The sequence below is a fragment of the Danio rerio genome, chromosome 25, assembly GCF_052040795.2.
Source record: "Danio rerio strain M-AB ecotype USA chromosome 25, GRCz13ab, whole genome shotgun sequence".
Taxonomy (NCBI): Eukaryota; Metazoa; Chordata; class Actinopteri; order Cypriniformes; family Danionidae; genus Danio; species Danio rerio.
In genome coordinates, this window is record NC_141045.1 from 24,426,987 (window position 1) to 24,442,366 (window position 15,380).

Consider the following 15,380-nt stretch of genomic DNA (forward strand, 5'->3'; position numbering starts at 1 on the left):
TAAAATAAAATGACAAAGGGAAAAAGTATTGAACACCTGAAGAAAGGGAAGTGTAAATAGGCATGGAAAGCCCAGATAGGAGTTAAAAGCCCTCAGTCGTTAGAAAGCAACATGTGCGACTCCATTTTCAATGTATTTTAGTGGTTCAGAATCTGGTACAATTTCAATTTTACACACAATTTCATGTCAACAGCTCCTTTAGAAATATATTTACCAGGAACAATAATGATGTGTCCAATAATTATTTTACCTCCTGTACAGTATATTAACGGTTGACTAAATGCTTTATTTTCTTATTGTTTTTAATATTTTAATGTTAATAAATACTGTAATAATCAGTACTTCATGTATTTTATACCACATCGTAAATAGCAAAGCTCATCACCTTAAATAATATGAATAATGTGCACATATTTCATGTGATTTCATTGGTAAAGCATAACCTCATTGTATATAAAACAATTGTTAGCATGTAATCAAATATTAAGAAAACTGTTATTCTCTTTCTTTATTCGTAAAACATTTTGACAGACTCTCCATCAAATGACTCTCAAACATCAACAGCTCCTTTAAGTGAGTATTTTTATTATTTGATTATTTTTAAACAATTAAAAAAAAAAAAGGTTATAACTGATGTTGGGTGCTGGAATACAACTGTGCTTGTTGCAAAACTGTCACAGTATAATTTTTTAGTACACAGTTACCATGGTCAAACTGAATCGGATAATATTTTTACAATATCTACAGAGATCTCTAAATTATGAAACAAATAAACAAAATGACACATACAAAAATACATGTTTTGTAAAACTTATAACTAAATGATAACATTTTTTATCTTTGTACTGGCGGGGCAAAATAAATGTCTTGATGATACAATATTAAATTAATACTTTTAGTCAGCTATGATATTTATCGATACTTCAAAAAACAACAATTTTGCAGTACAATTTCAGTTTAGTGCAATATTGATTGATATATTAATATTAAGATGTTGTTTCAAGAACCAGTTCCATTTGTCTGAACATTTTTAGGAAATTACAGATTTTAAAAAAATCAAGTGACATAAGAAATGAATAAAACATGATTCTTAAACATGTCTTCAACTGGCTGCACCTGCTGCTATGTTGTTGCATCACACAAGGCACACATATAGACAGTTTGGTGATGCCGCAGTCACGAGTTTGAGGTTGCGAAATTTTGTCGTACATTGCTACAAAAAGGGGCGGGATTAAATAAGATGATTAGACATTAAAAAAGCGATCGGTCCATATTTTTAATTTCTGTCCATAGAGGTTATGTTTTTATTTTTGATTGGTCTCATGCTGTCACGTGATGCAGTTTTCAGGTCAGAGTTTGTCAAGCTTGAACTTTGCAACGGAGCGAACTTTGAAACTCATCGCACAAGCTTGCGTTTCTAGTCTGTCACATTCGCTTGCGTATGAATGGAAGTCTATGGGGCTTAACTGGAAACACAAGCAGATGTACATACTGTAGATGGACATGAAGATGTTAAGAGTGTCAAAATAAAAGTGTCTTTATTTATCAAGGTAATTTTCAAGAATTGGGTGAGGGAGGAGGCGAACACTCAAGTGCAGAAACAAAAAATATATTTTATTTAATAACAGAGAAACAAAAACTAACAAAAACAACCCCAAGAAAAAAACATTACCTGAAAATAAAACTTGGACTGGCAAGACAAGACAGGAGCAAACATACAAGATTACAATGACAAACTGGCACAAAACAACAAACTTAAGGAAGCTATGAAGGAAGAAAATAGAAGAAAGAAACAGTTGAACTGAATTAAGACAAATTTGATAACAAAATGGGAGGGGCTAGACCAGGGATGTTCAATCCTGTTCCTGGAGATCTACCTTCCTTCAGAGTTCAGCTGCAACAGTGCTCAAGCGCACATTTCTTTAATTATCAAGTGCTCTGTCAGATCCAACCCAACCCTGACCAAACACACCTGTCTGTAATTATCAATTGCTGCTTCAGGTTTTAATTAATTGGTTCAGGTTGTTTCATCAGGGTTGGAGCTAAATTCTGCAGGAAGGTAGCTCTCCGGGAACAGGGTTGGTGACCACTGATCTAAACTCTACCACCAAAACAAGAATAAGCAAGAACAAAGTAGCAGAGCAAAGAAAGGGCAGGACACAGAGACTGACCACAACGACCCAGGGAAGTCTAGGTTCCTTATTGAAGGCCATAGAGGAGCAGGGTGGACCATCCAATGAAGATTCAGAGGTTCAGGAATCCTGGCAGGGTGGAGTCAGGGTGTACAATCCAAGGACAAACAGCAGGGACAGACCAGGGAGGACCAGGAAGGACAATCCAATGAGGATAAGAGCAATCAGGGAAGGAATCTTTAATGGGACAGGCAGGGCTGGATGCAAGGAAGGAACTGGTAGAGCTGTAGTCCTGACTAGAGCCGATAGGGCATGGAGCTTTGAGCCAACTTAAGTCACATTCAAGGGCTGGAGCTGACACTGATGGAGCCTGAAAGCTTTCCCTTTCCTCCGCTTATGAGAACATAGCTAGCCAACTCCGTGGCACTGCAATGCACTTGGTTGCCTCAGGAAGGTCATAGGAAAACTGCAGCTTTCTCCTCCATCTCTGGAAGGGTTACTGGTGAGGCAGACCTGATCTTCCTCCACCTTCAACATTTCCAGGTCATCAGAGTTCTGGTGCCCTCACTGACAGCAGTTGTTCATGCTGAGGTAGTGGAGGTAGTACACAATGTGCAAAAAACAGCAGGTGACCCAGCCTTTCCATCACCTCGAGGCTCAGGGAGGCTGTGAAGCAGGTCCAAAAGGCTTTCTCTAGGCCCATGTTGTCCTGATAGTCCAGGCCATCCACCACAGCAAGGAAGTCATAAGCAAAGTTTCTGACATCTGTTTCTCCTAGCTGCAATTTCCTGGACAATATAAAGCATTTTATGTTTAAAGGAGAAGAAACGTGGACACCTATTTTGTTTTCTGAGTCCTTACTTGTTTGTATTGGCAATGATTGAGTAAGGAAAGAGGCAAGGACTCGAGTGCAGAAATAAAATTTTTTTGGTTTTATTTAATGATAAAGAACAACAAAAACCAACAAAAACTACAGAGAGGGGGTAAAACATTAACTGAAAAATAAAACTTTACTTGTCTGGGCTGGAAAAACAGAACAGGGATCAAAAGGATACATGAATACAAGAATGATGAATTGGGAAAGAACATCAAGAAAAATCAAGAAAGAAACATGTGAACTGAATTAAAACAAATAAGATAACTAGATTGGAGGGGTTAGACAATAGAGAGCACAAAACAAAGCCATGTGCTCACATCAAACATGAAACAAAACACAAAAGCATGAAGCAACCATCCCAAGCCCACTTCAGAATCTCGTCAGAGGTATTAGGTCATTCAAGTATTTCTTGCATACCGTTTTTTGAATACTATGCATCGGACATGTAATGTAATGTATATTTATTTATAAAGCGCATTAAATGTGTATGGCCATATACCCAAAATGCTTCACAATATTAAGGGGGTCTCCACACCATCACCAGTTTACGCGACGGCAGCCACAGGACAAAGGCGCCAGTGCGCTTACCACACACCAGCTATTGGTTGAGTGGAGAGACAGTGATACAGCCAATTCGGTGGATGGGGATGATTGGATGGTAGAGGCTGATGAAGGAAATTTGGCTAGGACACCGGGGTTAAACCCCAACTCTTTATGAAAAGTGGCATGGGATTTTATGACCACAGAGAGTCAGGACAACGGTTTAACATCTCATTCGAAAGACGGCGCTCACTGACAGTACAGTGTCCTCTTCACTTTCCCGGGGTATTAGGACTCACACAGACTGCAGGTTGAGCACCCCCTGCTGGCCTCACTAACACAACTTCCAACAGCAACCTAGTTTTCCCATGTGGTCTTCCATCCAGGTACTAACCATGATCAGCTCTGCTTAGCTTCAGTAAATAACCAGTCTTGGGCTGCGGGGTGATATAGATATGGACATAGGCTACTATTCAGCTCCCATAGTATGGAAGTATGCGATTTCGCACACAGCGGGAATGTGAGGACCGTGATAGAACCGAACGTGAAAGAACAACTAGAGTGTGCTTACATATGGTATAATAGTTTGAATCATGGTGCCATCTCTTAGTACAGCAGTATACAGCAGTTTTTGCTCTGGGACTGGATTATCTACAGCATTGTTTCCCAACCCTAAAATTGGCTGTAGTGTATGAGCGTGTGTGTGAATGCGAGTGTGCATGGGTGTTTCCCAGTACTGGGTTGTGGCTAGATGGGCATCTGCTGCATAAAACATATGCTGGAAAAGTGCGATGTGCAACCACTGATAAATATGGGACTAAGCCGAAAATGAATTAATGTTTCCTAATCCTGGAGGCCCACCAACAGTAGATATTTTGGAAGTCTCCCTTATCTGACCCATTAACTTTAGGTTTTAGTGTGTCTTCTTATGTTCTGATGAGTGAATTCAGGTGTATTTGATTAAGAAGAGGTTGAAATTTGTACTGTTGGTGTGCCTTCAGGAACAGGGTTGGAAACACGGATCTACAGACCAGGGTGTCGCTAATGAAGGGAAAGTGGGAGCAGAGGGCATAGAGCCTTGGCAATTTAGGGGGCCGTGTGTAGCAACCAACCAATGCCCCCACCTTACTGACTCTTCACATTAGATGATCGTATATGACAGGAGTGTCCAAATGTGGTTCTGGAGGGCCGGTGTCGAGGAGAGTTTAGCTCCAACCCTAATCAAACACACCTAAACCAGCAAATCAAGATCCAACTAGATATAATAGAAACTTTGTGTCAGGTGTGTTGAAGCAAATTGGAGCTAAATTAAGCAGGACACTAGCCCTCCAGGACCAAGTTTGGACACCCTTGACATATCTATTCATGATATGTTGCTATTTTGAAAAGCTGAAATAGACTGCGCCATTGACCATCTAAAACCTTGTCTAAAGTCTAGCGCATTGGTTATGCATCTATGTGGGTTCAAACGGTACACATTGCTTAATACACACAGAATGTACAACAATACACAAATATCTTTTTGTATCTAAATGATACAAAAAAATTAAAGGATTAAAATGTTAGAAAAATTCTTTTTTACATAAATATAAAATCACTACCTAAATGCCTTCTTTATGACTCCATGCCTTTATTCAGTTTATTCATAACAATTTACATTTGTATAATGTTATTATCATTAGCAGTATTATGTATTAAATGCATATTTATATTTGTTTGAATAAAAAGAAGTTTAGATTTGTCCACCTGTCAGGAGACGTATGCATCACTATATTTGGCATAAGAATAGGACGTGTTTGGATGTTACTTAGTTTTTTGACCACATTTCATTATTATTGTTAATTTTTCATTTGCTGGAAATTAGAACTAAATTTAGAAATAGTTTTGAAACAAATATTTGCGCTTAACAAACAAAATTAAATATGTAGGCTAACGGATGTCCTCAGTGGAGTGTTAACAACACAGTTTCGTTATCCAAGAAAGTAACGGAGTAAAGAGTAAAAGTAAAGAGAAAGAGAAAGTAAAGAGGCCAATTAGAGGAGGCTCATTCTTTATTCTCGCACTGCAAATAGTCTGTTTAACTGTTTTCTTGCTAGTGAAGCATTCAGTTATTCTGCTTACAAAGTCCACCATGTAAATAGCAAATGTCCCAAGGTGCGATGCATCTGACTTCAAAGGGAATAGGAGATGAGACTCTGATTTGTTTAATGCATGTTATACTCAAAACACACCCATAACTCATTAAGAGAATAATCACAACCCTGTTAGACCATGTGCTAGAGCGCAGAGCATATTCTTCCATCCTTGAAATAGCAAAAGTGGATTCGAACTTGCCCTTAATGCTTTTGCGCCTTTCGCTTTAGACTTTGCTCCTAGATCGTTAAAATAGAGCCCCCAGTTTTTTCTCATTTTTTTTAATACAGACAGTTACATTTTATTTATTTATTTTTTAAAATATGTCTCTCAAATGGCGATGTACTGTAAATTACAAAAAAAAAAAAAAACAGTTTGTGCATAGAACAAGAACAAGCCCTGAAACTTTACAACTCTAGGAATAAGATTCCTTTTTTCTTTGAGTCAAGTGCTGAAAAATGCATTTCTTTGAACAATGCTATCCACCATTTTCAATTTTTACATTTTTGACCTCCTTCGCCGAAAGATGTTCATCTGAATTTCACAATTTTAATAGATCTAACTATTTCAGCACAACCTACCAATGCAAGCTCTTCTGCAACTCAAACAACAGTTCCAAGTAAGTCATAAACTCCATTTGTACAGTTGTCTAAACCCATATATAGATATAGAAATCTTGAAATAAGGCAGTCAATATTCAGTCAAATTGACCTCTGTATTTTTAGTTATTTATCAGTTTTTGCTGTAATGAATCAGATTTTCAAATTGAGGAGTCTAAAATGTGTTTCATCTTAGCACAGCAACAAAATATGACAGTATGTGTGAATAGGAGAATATGTTTTGACACTGGTGCAGGATTATATTTGTGTCATATGCAGACTGTTAAACATCATAGTTATATTAGGGTATATGGCTTATTTGTCTCTAGGATAAATAATTTGATAAAGCATAAGTTTATTATGTTGTGTTATGCTATGGTTTTATTATGCTGGTCTTATTTGTTGATGTTGTTGCTAAATAAGACATGTCTATTTTTTGTGATTTTGTGCAATATTGTCTTTTCAAGAATTCCTGTGCTACTTAAATTAAGTGTCATTTATTTCAGCAATGCCTACAAGTATAAGCTCTACAACTGAGTCTCAAACAGCAGAACCTACAAGTAAGTATTGTATATGTACTGTTCTCTGAACACTGTTGTGGTGCTAACTGTAATTATTTTTTTTTCAACAAATATTCCCAGCAGCATCTGCCACAACATCAACTGTGTCTCCAACATTAACTCATTCAAGTGAGTTTTACTATCGGACTATTGGAGTTCTACACATGTTTCAATACAATTTCTGCAATTTTGTGCAAAATTGTTTATATTTTTAATACAACAAATATTTCAGCATCTCCTGCCAGTACAAGCGAGTCTCAAACAGCAGAACCTACAAGTAAGGAATATATATTTGTCTGGACGCTGTTGTGTTTGTGTTTTTATTATAAAATATTGGTAATATTTGCACAGCAGAATGCCTCTGTATGCAAAAAAAAAAAAAAAAAAAAAAACTATAAACATGTCAACAAATTAAAGGCAAATGTAATTCTGTTTTTTTTTTTTTTTTATCAAAATGTCTCGGCAGCCTCTGCTAAAAGAAACACTCCTTCAACCGAGACTCAAACATCTACAACTCTTTTAAGTGAGTATTTTTATTCATGGACTATTGTGTAAGCATTTTATTGTTTATATTTTTCTATATTTTTTTAAATGCGTCTAAATATTTCAGCCAGTTCAAGCTCTTCTATAACTGAGTCTATAACAGCGGAACCTACAAGTAAGTAATATATATGTAAATCTGTCTGAATACTGATGTGATGAAAACTGTAACTCTATTATCTATAAAAATGTCCCAGCAGCCAGTTCCCCAACAAACTCTCCATCAACTGTGTCTCCAACATCAGCTCCTTCATGTGAGTTTTTAATTGTTGTTGACTTTTGTGTCAACATTTTAATGTGGAAACCAAAAAATATCCAGCTTTTTTAGAGGTGTACAAAAATGAAATGACACAGGAAAAATGTTGAGTACATGAAGCAAGTGAAATGTAAAAAGCCATGGAAAGCTCAGACAGCAGTGGCATCTCTCAGTAGTTATTCAGCAACCTTTCCCCTCGTCAGTGTAAATGAATATTAGCTGCTTCAGTCCCAACACCTACATAACCAGGGGCCTTATGTTCAAAGACTAGCGTTGAATTAATACTAAAACTATGCGTATGGACAAAGCTGTAAATGGGATACTGAACTAACACTCTTTGAGGAGAGAGTTGCCTCAATTGTGGGCTACACTTTACTGTCTGGAGTAGTATCCGTGTCTGTGGGAGACATAGATGTGTCAGAGGAACGCTTTGTTATGGTGGTATAGCAGCACCCCTTTGCTCTTATCAAGGTGGCGCCACTAGCCTTTCAGCTGCCTAATTGCCCGTTTTACAACTGACCGAGTGCGAGAATGGGCATCATTGTATCTGCGCTCCTGGACACTTTGTGGGTTGTTGAGGGGGGTTAACAGCCTCGTCTTTAATGAATAACCATGGTCTCCTGATATGCAGTTAAAGAATTACAATAAAATAAAATAAAATAAAATAAAATTAAATTAAATTAAATTAAATTAAATTAAATTAAATTAAATTAAATTAAATTAAATTAAATTAAATCTTAGCTGGAATAATATCTTTAAATACATCACTCACCAAAACGCCACCCATCGCACACAATGCCACAGCTTCCTCGCTGTCTCTCTTTCCAAATTTGGACCAAACTCAACACAGATGTCCAAGAGGATAGCTCTTGGAAATCTGAAACGACTTATAAGCCAGTCATCATTGTGGGCCAGAAAATCACTGTGATCCCTAAAAAATGCATTCCCTTCGGATTCGACCATTGTCAATGTCTTCTCTTAAGGCCAACACTGCAATAGACTAAGGGTTGTGTACGCTTTATATGTTATATGCTCTAAATCACATAATTTGTGAAAAAAAATTATGTCAATTAACTTATTTTGTTAATAATAAATTAATAGCAATTGTTTTTCACATGTTTTGGTGCAATAATTTATAGTGTGCAATTTAACATAATTGCCTCTAGGAGTCACCAATGGCAATAAAACAAACACACACAAGAAATACATGTACGCCACACATGAAGTTGGCGTGGACCAACACACATTCTTCTGTTAATTTCATCTTTAGTAAATCCAAATGTGAGTGTGAAACCTGGCGTACGCAAAGTTTTTGTGCGTACGCAGTGTTGATACATGAGGCCCCAGATGATGAAGATGAAACCAGCGTGGACATTTAAGCAAGACAATGGCTGATTTTCTTTCTATTGAGAGTTGAACAATTCTATTTTACTTATGTATTGAAGCAGTTATATTTGAAGTCATATTCTATTCTAACATTTTTTTGCAGTAGAAATTTTACAACATTTACAGTACAACTGCAAAAGTATATTTTTAAGCATTTCTGTACTACTCAAAATCAAGTTTTTATTTTCTAATATATTACCTAAATATTTCAGCAATCACTGCCATTACAAACTTTTCTACAACAGCAAACCCTACAAGTAAGTCATATGTATATTCACAGTTGTCTGAAGACAACTATTTCTGTAAGGTTTTTACATATTTTTAATGCATTAAATATTTCAGCATCTCCTGCCAGTACAAGCTCTTCTACAACTGAGTCTCAAACAGCAGAACCTACAAGTAAGTAATACATGTAAAATCTATCTGACTACAGTTGTGATGGAAACCGTAACTCAGTTTTCCCTCAAAATGTCCCAGCAGCATCTGCTACAACAAACTCTCCATCAACCGAGTCTTCAACATCAGCTCCTTCAAGTGAGTTTTTTATTCATGGACTATTGTGTGAACATTTTAATTAGGAAACTAAAGGTATATTTCCAGTTTTAGTAGAAGTGTTGGAATTCTACTGTATTTATATTAGGACTGTCTATATATGCTATTTTTGTAAGGGCACTACTCACTTGTGAATATCTGTTCATTTTTAAATAAATTTGTAAATATTTCAGCATCTCCTGCCAGTACAAGCTCTTCTACAACTGAGATTCAAACAGTTGGACCTACAAGTATGTAATATAGATTTTTAGCTTTTTGAATACTGTTTTTTTGTGAAAAATGTAACTTATTATTATCTTATTATCTTATTATTATCGTATTAATATCGTGAAAATGCCATTTATTTTCATTAAAATGTCCCAGCAGCCTCAGCTACAACTAACCCTCCATCAACAGTGTCTACAACATCAGCTCCTTCAAGTGAGTGTTTTATTTCATGGATTATGGTGTGAACATTTTAATTACAGGTCCAGCTTATTTAGAGTTGTTTCTAAAGATAATTTCTGTGATTTTGTGCAAAATTGTTTCTATTTTTAATATATCTAAATTGTTTAGCACCCCCTGTCAGCACAAGCTCTTCTACAACTAAACCTCAAACTGTAGAACTGTAACGCCGGGGAGTGACACCAACAACAGAGGGTAGGATCCAATATGCAGGTTTTATTCACAGTCAGGCAAGCAGTGGTCAATACGGGAGCAAACAGATATATGTAGACAATCCAGAATCGTAGTCAGTAAACAGGCAATAGGTCGTAAGGCAGGCGGCTAAACAGGATGACAAGGATAAACAGGGCTAAGAACAAAACACGGGAAAACAAGACCAGGATAACGCGTTGTAATGTCACCTTACAGATAAACAAGACTCGGCAATGTGAATGAGTGTGTGTGCTGCTTAAATACTGTGTGTAATCAGTCTCTGAAAGTCCTCAGGTGTGAATGTGAATCAAGCTAAATGAGAAAGCAGGTGTGTGGGCGAAGAGCATGTATGAAGTTGAAGTCCATTAACTGGCAGATTTGTAGTTTCATGACTGAGGGTTTACCAGCGACATCTGGTGGTTTGTTCACTGGTAAACATGACAGAGCCCCCCCTCTAAGGAGTGGCTTCCAGACACTCCTAATACTGTTCAGGCGGGAGGTGGAGCGGAGGCGGAACTGGGGGAGGGATGGAGGGCCAGGACCATGCAGCGGGGGCGTACCTAGAGCGTGGAGCTGCGGAGGGCCTGGAGCGTGGAGCTGCGGAGGGCCTGGAGCGTGGAGCTGCGGAGGGCCTGGAGCGTGGAGCTGCGGAGGACCCGGAGCGTGGAGCTGCGGAGGACCCGGAGCGTGGAGCTGCGGAGGGCCTGGAGCGTGGAGCTGCGGAGGGCCTGGAGCGTGGAACTGCGGAGGGCCTGGAGCGTGGAACTGCGGAGGGCCTGGAGCATGAGGCTGCGACCATTGAGGAAGCTTAGGAGGCGGCGGCCGTTCAGGGAGTTCAGGCGGCGGCGGCCGTTCAGGGAGTTCAGGCGGCGGCGGCCGTTCAGGGAGTTCAGGAGGCGGCGGCCGTTCAGGGAGTTCAGGAGGCGGCGGCCGTTCAGGGAGTTCAGGAGGCGGCGGCCGTTCAGGGAGTTCAGGAGGCGGCGGCCGTTCAGGGAGTTCAGGAGGCGGCGGCCGTTCAGGGAGTTCAGGAGGCGGCGGCCGTTCAGGAAGCTCAGGAGGCGGCGGCCATTCAGGAAGCTCAGGAGGCGGCGGCCATTCAGGAAGCGGCGGCCATTCAGGAAGCTCAGGAGGCGGCGGCCATTCAGGAAGCGGCGGCCATTCAGGAAGCGGCGGCCATTCAGGAAGCTCAGGAGGCGGCGGCCATTCAGGAAGCTCAGGAGGCGGCGGCCATTCAGGAAGCTCAGGAGGCGGCGGCCATTCAGGAAGCTTAGGCGGCGGCGGCCATTCAGGAAGCTCAGGCGGCGGCCATTCAGGGAGCTCAGGCGGCGGCGGCCATTCAGCGAGCTCAGGAGGCGGCGGCCATTCAGCGAGCTCAGGAGGCGGCGGCCATTCAGCGAGCTCAGGAGGCGGCGGCCATTCTGGAGGTTCAGGTGGCGGTGGCTCTGGCAGCTCTGGCGGCAGCGGCACTGGCAGTTCTGGAGGATCTGGCAGCTTTGGTAGCTCTGGAGGGTCTGGCAGCTCTGGAGGGTCTGGCAGCTCTGGAGGGTCTGGCAGCTCTGGAGGGTCTGGCAGCTCTGGAGGGTCTGGCAGCTCTGGAGGGTCTGGCAGCTCTGGAGGGTCTGGCAGCTCTGGAGGGTCTGGCAGCTCTGGAGGGTCTGGCAGCTCTGGAGGGTCTGGCAGCTCTGGAGGGTCTGGCAGCTCTGGAGGGTCTGGCAGCTCTGGAGGGTCTGGCAGCTCTGGAGGGTCTGGCAGCTCTGGAGGGTCTGGCAGCTCTGGAGGGTCTGGCAGCTCTGGAGGGTCTGGCAGCTCTGGAGGGTCTGGCAGCTCTGGAGGGTCTGGCAGCTCTGGAGGGTCTGGCAGCTCTGGAGGGTCTGGCAGCTCTGGAGGGTCTGGCAGCTCTGGCGGTGGCAGCTCTGGCGGTGGCAGCTCTGGCGGTGGCAGCTCTGGCGGTGGCAGCTCTGGCGGTGGCAGCTCTGGCAACTCAGGTGGTGGAGGCCATTCTAGGGGCTCAGTTGATGGCATTTCAGGAACTAGAACAGGAACTATGGCAGGAACGGACAAGGAACAGGAAACCATCTTGTGAGCTAGTGGCAGATTGGCGTTTACCACATTGTGAGTTGGAGGGCTGGTTGTGACCACATTGTGAGCTGGAGGACTGGAGTCGGCCATCTTGTGAGCTGGAGGACTGGAGTCGGCCATCTTGTGAGCTGGAGGACTGGAGTCGGCCATCTTGTGAGCTGAAGGACTGGAGTCGGCCATCTTGTGAGCTGGAGGACTGGAGTCGGCCATCTTGTGAGCTGGAGGACTGGAGTCGGCCATCTTGTGAGCTGGAGGACTGGAGTCGGCCATCTTGTGAGCTGGAGGACTGGAGTCGGCCATCTTGTGAGCTGGAGGACTGGAGTCGGCCATCTTGTGAGCTGGAGGACTAGATGCGGCCATTTTCTGAGCTGTGTGTGTGGTGGTGGAATGAGCAGCAAGCCCCGTTGCCAGCGGGTCTTGCTGTCCTTTGCCCCCCCCCAAAAAATATTTAGGGGTGTCCTCCACCTTGCCAACAGTGAAGGGAGACCCACTCATTTGCAGTGCAAGATCAATGTATTTTTCCAATGTCCAGTGGGGTTCGTACAGTGGTATACATGAATACAGAGGTTCAGATAACCCGCCATGGAAAAATATCATCTGGCACAAATTGTCCAAAGCTGTAAGGTGGGCTACCTGAATAAAGTCCTCCACGTATTCTTCGATGGGGTGATCTCCCTGACGAAGACGCATGAGTTGAATTCCTGCTGGATCCATTTTGTGGCCGAGTCTTCTGTAACGCCGGGGAGTGACACCAACAACAGAGGGTAGGATCCAATATGCAGGTTTTATTCACAGTCAGGCAAGCAGTGGTCACTACGGGAGCAAACAGATATATGTAGAAAATCCAGAATCGTAGTCAGTAAACAGGCAATAGGTCGTAAGGCAGGCGGCTAAACAGGATGACAAGGATAAACAGGGCTAAGAACAAAACACGGGAAAACAAGACCAGGATAACGCGTTGTAATGTCACCTTACAGATAAACAAGACTCGGCAATGTGAATGAGTGTGTGTGCTGCTTAAATACTGTGTGTAATCAGTCTCTGAAAGTCCTCAGGTGTGAATGTGAATCAAGCTAAATGAGAAAGCAGGTGTGTGGGCGAAGAGCATGTATGAAGTTGAAGTCCATTAACTGGCAGATTTGTAGTTTCATGACTGAGGGTTTACCAGCGACATCTGGTGGTTTGTTCACTGGTAAACATGACAAGAACCTAGAATAAATATGTGCAGTTGTGCGAACACTGCTGTGTTTATGTATTTATATTATAAAGTGTGTCAAAGCTTTTCTTGCAAAGAATTTCTTTGTATGCAAAAATGTTTCTGTAAACATGTCAACAAATATAAGGAAAGTATTTCTAATTTTTTTTTATCAAATTGTCTCAGCAGCCTATGCCACAACAAACACTCCTTCAACTGAGACTCAAACATCCACAACTCCTTCAAGTGAGTATTTTTATTCATGGACTATTGTGTGAACATTTTGTCTAAACACTCTTATGCTCTTGTTCTGACTTAATTTTCAATTTAATAAATAAAGAAATATAAGATGCATTCTCAAACTTTAATTCATATGTTGTAATTTTACAGTTCTAGCAATTGGCAATGTTATTGCGTTTACAGCATTTTAACTGGAATGATAAAACTGTGTTTGTTTACAGTTGAAGTCACATTCCATTAATATTTATTTCAGTACATGTCATGCTATATAATGTTCTTTACTTAAAAAAAATATATATTTTTTTTAATGCATCTAAAAATTTCAGCATCTCCTGCTGGTACAAGCTCTTCTACAACTGAGTCTCAAACAGCAGAACCTACAAGTAAGAAACATAAATGAAAAGTTGTCCGAGTACTGTTGTGATGGTGTTGTGGTGGAAACTGTAATAAATTTTTCATTAAAATGTCCCAGCAGCCTCTGCCACAACAAACTATTTATCAACTGTGTCTCCAACATCAGCTCCTTCAAGTCAGTTATTTTATTAAATGGACTATTGTGTGAACATTTTAATGTGAAAATATAAAAATATTGGTGACGCAGTGATACAGTAAGTAGTGCTGTCGCCTTACAGCAAGAGGGTCGCTGGGTAACTGGTTCGAGCCTTGGCTCAGTTGGCGTTTCTGTGTGGAGGTTGCATGTTCTCCCTGCGTTCGTGTGGGTTTCCTCCAGGTGCTCCGGTTTCCCCCACAAGTCCAAAGACATGCGGTACAAGTGAATTGGGTAGGCTAAACTGTCCGTAGTGTATGACTGTTTGAGTGAGGATGTTTCCCAGAGATGGATGGTGGCTGGAAGGGCATCCGCTGCGTAAAAAACGTGCTGGATAAGTTGCCAGGTCATTCCGCTGTGGTAACCCCGGATTAATAAAGGGACTAAGCCGACAAGAAAATGAATGAATGAATAAATAAAAAAATATCTATCTAGCTTTGGTGTAATAAAATGAAATGACAGGAAAAAAACAGTTGAACACATAAAGAAAGAGAGATGTAAAAAAACACGGAAAGCCCAGACAGAAGTAAAATCTCTCAGTAGTTATTCAGCAGTCCTGTCCCTTCACAGTGTAAATGAATATGAGCTGCTTCAGTCCCAACACCTACATGACCAGATTATTAAGATGAAACCAGGGTGGACATTTCAGCAAGACAATGACAGATTTTCTCACTTAAGATGTCTGTTTTCTTACTGTTGGATAACCTGTAACACTAACACTAACATGGTCACATGAAGCATATCTTAGCCAAACATAGCAACTTTAATTCTCCTTCGCTGCTTACTGCAATATAGGCAGCATTAGCCATCATTTTCATTTCAAGCTTGCCTACAAAAATATGCTTACCTTTCACCTTTGTTTGTTAATTTATTTGTTTTGCTAAAAGAATCAGACATTTGCATATAAAACAAATAGGTACATTTAATGTAGAAGCCTAAAATGCTAACAATCCGTATCTTATTACAGTGACAAAATATGACACTATATGATAATGGTTTTGTACAGTATGCACAGAGTTTACATCTAAAGAATGTATTTAAGCCGTTTATAGTTATAAGCATATTCTATTCTAACATTTGTTGGAGTACAACATTTTATGGCACGCAA

At 40.9% G+C, this 15,380-nt stretch overlaps 1 protein-coding gene across 50 annotated transcripts in view; it reads left to right on the plus strand.

Annotated features, from left to right (window-relative positions):
- Positions 1–15,380, plus strand: part of ptprjb.1 (protein tyrosine phosphatase receptor type Jb, tandem duplicate 1) — a 227,501-nt gene that overhangs the window by 42,737 nt on the left and 169,384 nt on the right. The window contains exons 1-13 of one of the 50 annotated variants that reach the window (XM_088651692.1): positions 6,163–6,841; positions 6,926–6,970; positions 7,074–7,118; positions 7,308–7,364; positions 7,452–7,499; positions 7,582–7,635; positions 9,236–9,280; positions 9,366–9,422; positions 9,501–9,557; positions 9,749–9,805; positions 9,939–9,995; positions 13,672–13,731; positions 14,052–14,108. The exons of the other annotated variants lie outside the window; for them this stretch is intronic. Coding sequence (XP_088507818.1) covers positions 6,790–6,841; positions 6,926–6,970; positions 7,074–7,118; positions 7,308–7,364; positions 7,452–7,499; positions 7,582–7,635; positions 9,236–9,280; positions 9,366–9,422; positions 9,501–9,557; positions 9,749–9,805; positions 9,939–9,995; positions 13,672–13,731; positions 14,052–14,108 — 691 coding nt within the window. The 5' untranslated portion in view covers positions 6,163–6,789. Of the gene's footprint in view, positions 1–6,162; positions 6,842–6,925; positions 6,971–7,073; positions 7,119–7,307; positions 7,365–7,451; positions 7,500–7,581; positions 7,636–9,235; positions 9,281–9,365; positions 9,423–9,500; positions 9,558–9,748; positions 9,806–9,938; positions 9,996–13,671; positions 13,732–14,051; positions 14,109–15,380 lie in introns of those variants that run through there. 50 annotated transcript variants of the gene reach the window in all.